Source organism: Microcebus murinus, chromosome 16, assembly GCF_040939455.1.
Source record: "Microcebus murinus isolate Inina chromosome 16, M.murinus_Inina_mat1.0, whole genome shotgun sequence".
Taxonomy (NCBI): Eukaryota; Metazoa; Chordata; class Mammalia; order Primates; family Cheirogaleidae; genus Microcebus; species Microcebus murinus.
Genome location: NC_134119.1, coordinates 1,313,557 through 1,324,203, shown reverse-complemented (window position 1 = coordinate 1,324,203; position 10,647 = coordinate 1,313,557). Strand labels below are relative to the sequence as shown.

Genomic DNA, 10,647 nt, shown 5'->3' with positions numbered 1-10,647 from the left:
AGCGCCCGGCCTTAAAGGTTTTTTTAAATCAAAGTTTTTAAAAAAGGTTTGCATTGGAAAACTTCACATAAAAAAAAAAAAAATCCCCCCAAACCCAGGTTTCTGGCTTCCCTGGAAAAATCAGGTCTCGGTGGTGAAAAGCAGCAACGGGCCAGGGGTGAGGCCCCGGCCCCTCTGCGGGGTGCGCTGGGGCCGGCGCTCAGTCCTGCGCTCGGGTGCGGGACAACAGAATAAACGACACGGCCACGGCCACTGACCCAGCAGTGCCTCTGTGTGGGTCAGGACGGGCCCCGGGCGCTTACTCTGCCTGCCAGAAATGGTCACCCTACACGATTCGGTCAGAAAAAGGCCTTTACTGCCCCCTCTGGAAAACCGTCCAAATAAATACACGGTCCGTGCTGGCTACAACGTGAACGGCTTCCCCTTGGGGTGGCGTCCGCACAGTGCACGACCTGCACACCTGTCCTGGCAGTCTTGTGCCACGGCTCCCTCCACCAAAGACTGGAGATGAAGGACAGACGCTGAGGCCTCAGGTCCTGTGTCTGCTGTGGCCCGCATTCCTGTTCCCTGCCTGGGCTCAGGCGTGTCACTTGGAATCCTGGTTTTCCAGCAGGAGGCTGGTTCTCTCCCCCAACCGCTGCAAGCCGTAAACAAGTTGACGGCGGCGCCCTGGCAGAATTCGAGCTGGAGGTGGCGCCCTGGCCGGCTCCTGCCGCACAGTGGCCGGCGTGGTTCAGAGGCCGGTGCCGCACCTGGGGAGCCCCTTCCTGTCCGGGGGTGGGGGTCGAGCCGTTCCCCACCAGCCGCCTTCTTGCTCGGGAGCCCAACTGCCGACAGGAGGCCCCCGAGGGGGTGTGGGGACACCGGGTCTCTTCCAGTGGGTGGCCCGGCGGCCTCCCGCTGTGCACAGGCAAAGCAGGCGCGGAGGTGACTCGAGCGGGCGCCTGCCCGGCGCCGGTGAGCCTGGGCACCTAGGCCAGGGCCAGCGCACACCAGGCCTCCTGCCGCAGGGCCCCGCCTAGGCCAGCCTGAGGGCCCAGGGCTGTGGAGGGAAAGGCGAAGTCCTCAGGCTCGAACTTGAACTCCAGGTGGCTGGGGGTGAGCGTGGCGTCCGTCTGGCTGGAGGCCTGCAGGGAGGAGGCGACGCATGAGGACGCAGGAGCCCCCGCGGCAGGGCAACGTGCCCTAAGGCCCCCAGCACGCCGGGATGGGGTGGGGACCCTCACGAGGGTGGCACTCGACAGGCACGCAGGGTCTCGGCCTGGCACGGGCTCAGAGCCCACTCTCGGGGAAGGGCCACGCTGATGGCTGAGCGCCGGCTTGTGCCCAGCTCACCTGCGGAGAGGCCTAGGGGCCCCGATGGGGGCCTGACTGGCTGAGGAGTTGGGGCCCCTCAGGGCTCCCTGACGAGGTGCACAGAGCCCAGCTCGGGGCACCTGTCTCACCCGGTCCCTCACCTGGGGGGTGACGCTGGGCCCGGGGCACATCTGGGATGGCAGGCCAGGCTCGGGTTTCAGAGTGGCCGCTGAGCTCTCAGCGCTGGTGGCCGTGGGCGGGGAGGCTGTGCCGTTCGCTGTGGGCCCTGGGAAGGTAGGTGGGGCATTCGCGGAAGGCGCCAGGTCTGGCCACACCTCCTCCTCCTGCCCCGCCCAGAGAGGTACAGAGACTCCCCGTGGTCACACAGGGAGAGCGTGTGCGGGGCTGGCGTGGCTCCCTCTGCCCGGGCACACGGCCACGGCGCCCGCAGAGCACTGGGTAGGACAACCAGACGCTCGCGTTCCTGGTGCCTGCATACCTGAGGGGCCCTTGGTCTTGGCCACGTTCTTCGGCTTCCGCTTCCGCGTCTGGATACTCTCCTTCTTCATGGCCAGAGGCCTCGGCACCTGCGGGTGGGAGGGTGCTGGTCCCCGCCTCTGCTCCTCCGGGTGCCCGCACGGCCCTCAGCCCAGCCCCCAGAGCCGGCCCTGCTGGAGTGGGCTGTGTCTCCACAGGCTGAGCCGCTGCCAGCGACCCGGGCTCTCCCCCCAGGCTGGGATCTCCCCCCAGGCCGGGCCCCCACCCCAGACTGGGATCTCTCCCCCCAGGCCGGGCCCCCACCCCAGGCAGGGCTCTCCCCCCAGCCTGGGATCTCCCCCTAGTCCGGGCCCCCACCCCAGGCTGGGATCTCTCCCCCCAGGCTGGGCCCCCACCCCAGGCTGGGATCTCCCCCCAGGCTGGCCCCCACCCCAGGCTGGGATCTCCCCCCAGGCTGGCCCCCACCCCAGGCTGGGATCACCCCCCAGGCCGGGCCCCACCCCACCTCCCACACAGCTGTCAGGCCCGGAGGTGCTGGGGCGCACAGAGGGCAGACAGCTTGCTGTGGGCGAGCAGCAGCTACGCTGTGCGCCTCAGTGAGCCGCTCTGCACAGTGGGCGTCACAGGAAGAGCTCGGGCTGCGGGGGTGCCACAGCCAGTGGGGACACATGTGGGACACACTCAGCCTAAGCCCAAGCGCCACCCTGCCTGGTCCTCCCCACCCCCCGGGGCCACGCTCACCCCGTGCAGCTTCATGTAGAGCCCGCAGGCGTTGCACACGGGCTCCCCCTCCGCGTTCCGCCGCCACAGCGTGGTGTTGGTCGTGTGGCAGTTGGTGCAGCAGAGGCCGGCGCGGCGGGTTGAGGACTGTGGGGGTGGGGACTGGTGTGAGCCCGGCCGGGGGCGCAGCAGGATGCAGGCCCTGGAGGGCTCTGGCTGCGGCTCCAAGCAGCAAACGCCCACTGGAGCAGGAGGGATGGAAGCTAGACTCAGGACAGACCGGCAGCCCGGTCAGGGGCCACGTGGGGCCAGGTGAGAAGGTATTTGGGGGCACAAAAGCCATGGGATTTGCTCCGAACAGCCTGGCAGGACATGATGCCCTTGGTTCCCTTGAGCTTCGACTCACTGGCCCTTGAGCCCTGGGAAAAGTCCCTTCTCTTTTTTGGGCCTCAGTTTCCCCATCAGTAAAATGGGGGCAATAATAGACCCACCACAGGCCAGCTGTGGGGTGAAGAGCCCGTGAGGAGTGGGGCACAGACATGCAGCGGTCACGGTCCTCCCGTCTGTCCTTGAGCACCAGCTGTGGCCTCCACCAGTCTTTCTACGGTGAAGTAGCGCCCTGAGGTCAGGCCCAAGTAAGCCCCTCTGCGCACCTGCCCCAAGCCCAGGGACTCAGCTCGCCACGGCTCCCTGTGCCTGCTGGTGGCAGCTGATGGCACCAGGTCCTGCCTGCCCATGTCTCCCCATTGCTCTGCACTGCACCCGGTGTCACCCAAGACTGGACCCATCCGGAGCCTTCCAGAAGCCTGACGTTGCCTACCTTCTTCCCATGGCTCCCAGACACCGGCCCCCAATCCTGCAGGTCCAAATCCAACCAGGGATCCCAAACCTCCCTGCCCGTGGGGATCTCCAGGGCCCCAAGTCAGTGGGTCTGGTTTGGGGTTCCGGAATCTGGGCCTGGAAAGGCCTGGGAGGCTCCATGCTAGCTTTGGGGGAGGGGAGGTCCCTGCCGGAGCCCAGCCCGTGTCTCCCTCGGGGACTCACACTTCAGCGCTTGGATGGAGTCTTGCTGCCTGCAGCCTGGGAGCTCCGGCCAGGGCTCCCCAAACCCCTCCCTGAATCCCACAGCCCTGACCTTGTCTGTGGAGGTGCCGCTTTGACTCCTTGCCCAGCCCCTGCCCCTGGCCCCCACCGACCCCTGCCCGGTCTAGCCCCCACCGGGCCAGCCCCTGGCTTCTCTCGCCAGGACCACGGCGATGGCCCCGCAGTGGCTGCAGCCCGGGTCTAGACCCACAGGGTGCCTCAGGTTGCAAGGAGAAGCCCAGAGGACGAGGACCCCACACCCAAAGGCGCATCCCACCCCCATTCTCCGGTCCAGGCCAGGGACAGAGCAGTCAGAAGGGAGGGGTCAAACCAGGTGGCAAAAAGGATCTGCCTGGACGAGGGGGAGCAGGCCCAGCCAGCCTCAGTTTCCCCATCTGTAAGCACCCTTCCTCCACACCCTCTCCTGCCCACCCCTCCCCCGGGCACAGGCCTGAGGGGGAGTGAGGCAGGAATTCCGAGTTTCATGCGGGGCTAGGCCCCCTGTCTCCAGGCAGGACTCTGCCCGCTGAGACAAAGGGGCTGAGAGGAAAGGAAGGGGCCGGGCGGGGGCTTAAGAGAGGCCTCGCTCGGGGCCACAGCTCCCAGCCTGGCTGGGGAGACCCAGGGGGGTCCCGAGCGTCCCCATCCTCAGCCAGAGGGGCCCACTCTCCCTGGAAGGCTCAGGGCCGCAGAGACAGGTCTAGCGAGGAGGATTTGTGTCCCCCCAGCCCCACCCCGTTTCCTCCTCCAGGAAGGAGCTGCAGACCTCCCACTGCCCCCGGAGCCCCCATCCAGCGTGGGGCAGGGGCTCTCGCAGCCCTGCCCCCCAGAGGAAACCAGCTGAGTGAGAACTTCAGAGAAGCGACAAACGCTTGGCATAATCGTGTTCCAGGTAATATTTGGGACATAGGCACCACAATGTTATTTGTGTCTAGAACCTTGCATTTAGCCGGGGTCCTGTCTTTTATTTGGCGCCCACCCCTCCTGGGGTCCCCTCAGACCTCCTGCGACCCCACCGGCACCCCCACAGTCGCGGGCAGGAGAGGCGGGGCCACGCGCCCGACACAGGGAGCCTGGGATTGTGGCGAGAAACAAAGGCAAGAAGAACGTGTGCAGAACACGCCTATGCAGAAACCACCGCAAAAGCACGCGTGCCCGTCGCCCTGTGGCCCTGGGAGTGCAAGAACGCGTCTGGAAGCCTCATTTGGCTTTTTGCGGTGAGCGCGTTCTACTTCTATAAAATTAAGAAAATGGAAAAAACAGGACCTCAAACACGGTTTCAAGGCGCTTCCCCACGTACCTTTTGCTACACCTGCACCAGATGGGAAACCGAGGCTCAGGGGTGCTGGGGGACCAGAGGAAAGTGGGGACCTGGGGTGGGCAGACTGGCCTCCCCGCCGCCCCGCCCTGCACTGGCGCCGGTGCCGCCTGGGCTGGCGGGCGCTGGAGCCCACGTTCTCCCCCACTGTCCGGAGAGGGGGCCGGGCCTGGCCACCCTCAGGCCCAACCTCCAGGCCTCGCTCCCGGCTGCACTTCTCTCTCTCTCCTTTTTTTTTTTTTTTTGTCTGTTCTTTTCAAAAGAAGTTAAACTTCAAAGACGGCTCCTGCCGCAGAGCCACGCTGAGCACCAGGCCCCGCGCACATCTGAGACACCCAAATAAATCAGGCTGGCGGGCAGGGCAGAGCCTGGCCCGGCACGGCCTGGTGGGTCGAAGGAGCAGGGGACGGGAGGCTCGACCCTGGCTTGGAGGGGCGAGGTGGCACATGCAGGGGACACTTGAGAAGTGAAAGCGGCAGGTGACGGGTGGCCTGCTGCCCACTGCACAAGACTGGCGGGTGCACACCCAGAGGCCGCTCGCCTGGGGGGTCTGAGCCGGGGGCAGCCTGGCCAGAACACCCCCAATTCTCACAGGTCCCCTCCAGAGGGGTGGCTGTGGTGGGCACTTAACTCGATGACCTGCCGGTGTCCCTTGCCGGCTGCGGGCAGACTGGCCTGGGGACCTGAGCCAGGGAGGGGCTAGGCGGGAAGGCGAGCTTGGAGTCAGGTGGGCATTGGCAGCCCCAGGCCAGCCAAGGGCCAGGCTTGCTCCACGGCAAAGGACGCTTGGCCCCACGGGACACTGGTGGCCTCCTAGAGCCGGCCTTGGGCCAGGGGCCCGCCGTCCACACTGACCTTGGCTGCCAGGCTCCAGTGTTCAGGGGGTTGGGCAGTTGGGGCTTGGATGGCCCTGGCCACGTCCACACACATGGACGCCAGACCCCGGGAGGGAGTGCATGGGGCAGGTGGGGGTGGGGGCCACGGCAGCCTTCCTCCTTGCGGTCCCCCGCCTGCCCCAGGTCGCTGTGTGGCTGCACAGCAGGCCCCAGCAAAGGCCAGAGAGCTGCGGGGCTTCTGTTGGGAGGGCCGCAGGGTGGCCGCCTTTCTGTCACTGTCCGCTGTTCCCCAGGTCACGCTTCTAGCACGTCCACAATCACTTAGAGGAGTGTCAGGACAAGCTCCTCCCGGGGAGGCCCCCCTGGGGCAGCTTTCTGGCCACACTCACGGGGCAAGGGAGGCCCAGCTGGGAAGCTGTGGGGGCACATCTGGGGCAGCTGGCCCAGCCCCCACGGCTGGGAGCCACGCGGGCCACCCTGTCTCAGCGCCGTGAGTCTCAGGAGTTCCACACCGACCCAGGACTGGCCTCCGGGCACGTGGGGTGGCCCAGCTCCCAAGTCCTGGGGTGGGAGCCCCGGGGCAAGCTGGGGAAACTTCAGGGTCCTTCTTAGGGAGAGGTGGGGGCAGAGGGGGCCTGTGTCACCTCCTGACCTTGCCCTGCCTGGAAAACAGGTCCTGGGCAGCTCAAGGCTGGGGTGCCCGGACACCGGGGTGACCAGGCCGTCCCTACCCTCCAGGGCCTGTGGCCATGGGGGAATGGGCAGGTAAACAGGGGTTCCTCTCCAGGAGGCACCCCCAAAGCTGTGCCCGTGTCCCCAAGGCCGGGCAATGAAGGCCTCACCAGGCCAAGTGCCCCCGCCTCAGCCCGTCCTAGAGCCAGCCGAGGCCTGTCCACCCACTGGGCACCAGCTGTCTGATTCAGCTTTTGAATAAGGCATGGGACAGTTCTGAATTCATCTCCCCACTTCTCAGGTGAGAAGACCAAGGCTCATGGAGCTGGAGGACTGTCCCTGAGGTGCTCCTCACGGGACATGGGGCCCAGCTGGACACAGACATCACCTGGGCTGCAAGGCCCAGGGCAGGGCAGGGGCTGCGGCGAGAGGTGAGCACACCGCGTCTCGGGTGGACGGTTCCGGGCCCAGTCTGGGGTCTGTGCCCTCCAGGCTTAGATGGGGCCCCCAGTCAGGAGTTTTCTGCTGGAGGGGGACCCTGTGAGGTGGAAGGAGAGGCAGGGAGGTGGCTGCCTGCTGCACACGCAGGGTGGGGGGGCTGGGGTCAGAAGGCCTGGGGTGCAGTCCCTTGGGACCTGACCCGGCTCCCTACTCCCTCATAATCCCATCTTCCCCCTCGCTGAGAGCCACCTGGATACCAGCCGGGCGGGTGGCGCACCTGGGCATGAGGCACGACTGCAGGGCGGATGAGTGGAGGATGAGGCTGAGGGCAGCGGGCTCCGAGGGGGCCCCTCCCTCCGAGAGGCATGGAGGGGGTTCAGGGAGGTTGGGACCCCGGGCCAGCTCGGAGAAGAGGAACAGTGGCTGCCCTCGAACTGCCAATCCTGCCTCCCACCTGCCCGGTCCAGGACCTCAACCATGGGGTTGGGTCCCCTGCCCACCTGCCCAGGTCTCAGGTTCCCAGCAAAGGCCATACATGAGTGCTCTGCAGCCGCTGGGGCCAGAACAGCAAGCTTGCAGGGCGGCAGGGGGACAGCCCTCCCCCAGGGTGGCGCATGTGCCACCAGAGGAGGACTGGCTGCTCCCAGGTACACCCCCTTGCCCAGACCTCAGACCTGTGGGAGCCATGGCGGCCTCGTTAACTTTAGATAGCTTGCAAGCAACATCAACACCCCAACTCCCGTTTGTGAAATTACTTCACTGTAAAGGTTTCTCTGGGAAATGGCATAGGATGGAGTAACTCTGAACCTCTGGGCTGCTTCTGGGGACTGTGCCCTGCCCAGGGCAAAAGTCTGGGCCCCTGAGTCCCCCACCCCTGCTCAGCCACAGGCCAGGAAGAACCAAAAGTGAAAACAAGTTTTGCCCAGTGAGGCAGGGAACAGGCATACACTGGGTTTCCTTTCTGGTTCCTGAAGTGTGGGTCCCCAGCGGGGTGGCAGACCCAAAGACCCTCCCATTTGGGATTTCACTGGCCCCCAACAAAGTTATCTACCTGGCAGCCACCTTCCCCTCGAGCCCCACCTGTGGGCAGGGTCACCTTGAGGCTTGAGAGCTGAGCTCCCGGTGGGCGATCCTGGGCCCAGCTCCCTGAAGCTGGCCCTGCCCCGGGAGGCCCCCGCCCCCTGCCCGAGGCTGCACCCCGCTGAGCGCAGCTCCTTGGGTTCTGAGCCTGGGCCTGGGGCTCCCTATCCGCTCTCCTGGTGGGGATCTCCTGAGGGGGTGGCTGCGTCCCCCACTGCGTCCCCTCCGAGGGCCCCCGGCCCCTGCGTGCCTCTGTGCCGCTGCCCCGGTCAGAGAGGACCCGGGCCTGGCTGCGGTGTGTCCCCTGCCCCGGGCTCCAGTGTCCCCTGGGGCTCCTCGGCCTGGGCCTGCACTCACCAGCCGTTTCTGGGGCCGCACGAGTGGCCGGTTGACGCCGTTCATCTTGTGGTAGAGGCCGCAGGCATTGCACAGGTAGTGGCCGGTGCCGTCCCGGCGCCACAGCGGCGTGGACAGGGCCCCGCAGTTGACGCACTCTCGGCCCTCGCCAGGGAACTCCTCCAAGAAGTCGGGCACTGCGGGCACAGGCAGCTCGTGGGCCCGAGCTCAGCCCCTCTCCGGGAGCCCGGCCGACTCCCCCACGCTTGCACCGTGCATTCGTTTCATTTAAAAAGTTACTCTTTTTAAGACTTATGGTGAACTCGGCTTGGGTTCCCTTTCTAAGGGGGAGTGCTAATACATGGAGCCTGCGAGTCGATACTCGGGGCTCTGAACAGGGTCCAGTGACCTGCTGGGGAGGCAGCAGCGTCTACACCGGCAGAAGGAGGCGGATGAAGGGCCCTTATCCAGCAGGGAGCCTGGGCTAAACGGCGCTGCCGCCAGCCTCCTCCGGACAAGATCTCAAGACATCCTGCAGGGACTGCGATGGCCGACTGTCAGCTTTGTTGTGTTCAAAACCACTTTCCTTCCTCACCTGGGAGTCACACACACGGGCGGGGGCGGGGTGGAGGTCTCCCTGGTGCCCTCCAGGCTGAGCCAGGCTCGGAGAGGCCTGGTGGGGGCAGGACAAGGGTCCAGCATCGCCCAGCCGGGGGTGGGCACCAGGCAGGGCTGCCCAGGGCCCGGAGCCAGGGGTCCCCAGGGCTGTGGCTGTGGCTGGCCCCGCTTCCTGCGCTGAGGGGCTGGTGGGGCCAAAAGGCGGCTCCTGAGCCGGGTGTCTCAGCCTCCACGGAGGGGGAGGGGAGGCCCAGGGGGGCCCTGCAGGCAGCGGACTCGGACTGGAAGGCATGGCCTTGGGCCAGAAGCGCCAGCTCTGGGACTACTCAGAAACCCAGCCGGGCAACTGTCCGCTTTGCAGGCCGGAACCCGATTATCCAAATTTATACTCAGGGAGCGATTGAAACCAGGTCTCAAATTAGAATACGTAAACATTTAGAACAGAGATGAAAGGGGCGGCTTAAATATACCAGCATTTCGAACTTTATAAAAATCATTTCCGAAACTTTTCAAGAAAACACATTAAGACTTAGGCACAATCCAGAATGCTGTTTTGGGTTTGGGTGAGTGAAAGGCAGAAATAGATGCACTTTCCTTACTAACATGTTAAAAGAGAAGAATTTTGGATACTGTCTTTCGTCCCGGGGGTGTGTGGGGTTGTGGCGCCCGAGGACCGCGCGTCCCCAGAGTTCGGGCCAGTGCTGCGGTCTGACAGCAGAGCGGGCGGCGCATTTCGCAGGGTGCGGGTTTGCGGGTTTGCTCCCCGACTCGCCCGCGCCCAAGCTCCGTCCTAGCCAGCCAGCGCGGCCACCCCCACCCGCACTCACCCCTAGCCAGGGCGGCCACCCCCACCCGCACTCACCGAAGGCGGCTCTGCGGCCTGGGCCGGCCGGGCGGCCCTGTAGGCTGTGCAGGACGCTGCCTTCGAAGGGTCCGGCAGTCCAGGCCGGGGCCACGTCCGGGCCCACGTAGGCCGAGTAGGCGGCGGGGTACGAGGCGCTCACAGGCCGGCCGAGCGGCACCGGGTACTGTTCTCGCGCCAGCAGCGCGCCCTGGTAGGTGCTGCCGTCCCGGCTCCCCGCGCCGCCGGGCCCCGGGGGGCTGTGCGAGAGGGAGAAGGCGGCGGCTCCGGGCGGCTGCGCTGCGGGCGGGTGCGGGCTGCCGGAGCCGAAGGCCGGGGAGTCCGCGGCGGCTGCCTGCGCCCAGCCCGGGTGCGCAGCGAGCGCCGGGGGCTGCGGGCCCGGCTCACACGCTTGCAGGTAGGGAAGCACGGAGGGGACGCGCGGCGGCACGAACATCGGGGAGCCGGCACCCGGAGTGTGCAGGAAGGCGCTGGAGTCGGCGTACGCGGCCTGGCTGGGGCTTGGGGCCAGCGCCAAGCTCTGGTACATCTTCCTGGGCGCGGGCTTCACCTGCGGGGAAGAGGGATGGGTGTCGAGGTCACCACCGCTGTGCGCGCTCCGCCGGCGCCAGAGCTTGTGCGGGGCAGGTGCCGCGGCTCCCGCCGCGCTTCCCATTCCCCAGCCGGGGCCAGTCCTGGGGCGGGTCCTGGAACCGTCGGGGAGGAACGGCGGGAGTGGGGGGGTGGAGGGAGCAGCCGCTCAGTGCAGCATCCCGACGCAGCCGCCTCGCCAAGCCCACCTCCTCCACTGTCCAGGCTTCGAGGTCCCAGGGTGGGTTGGGTGGGGGCTGGGAAGGACCGGGTCGGCACATTCACGGGGCACGGGGCTTTGGAAGCAGGGCGCTCGT

General features: G+C 66.4%; 1 protein-coding gene across 1 annotated transcript; it reads right to left on the bottom strand.

Moving 5' to 3' along the window:
* Window positions 1–333: 333 nt before the first annotated feature.
* GATA5 (GATA binding protein 5) lies at window positions 334–10,346 on the bottom strand. Its single transcript, XM_012772913.3, has 6 exons — window positions 9,761–10,346; window positions 8,302–8,477; window positions 2,536–2,661; window positions 1,796–1,883; window positions 1,458–1,582; window positions 334–1,127 (listed from the first exon to the last, which is right to left on the bottom strand). The coding sequence occupies exons 1-6, from the start codon at window positions 10,287–10,289 to the stop codon at window positions 972–974; spliced, it is 1,200 nt and encodes a 399-aa protein (XP_012628367.1). The 5' UTR covers window positions 10,290–10,346; the 3' UTR covers window positions 334–971.
* Window positions 10,347–10,647: the final 301 nt, after the last annotated feature.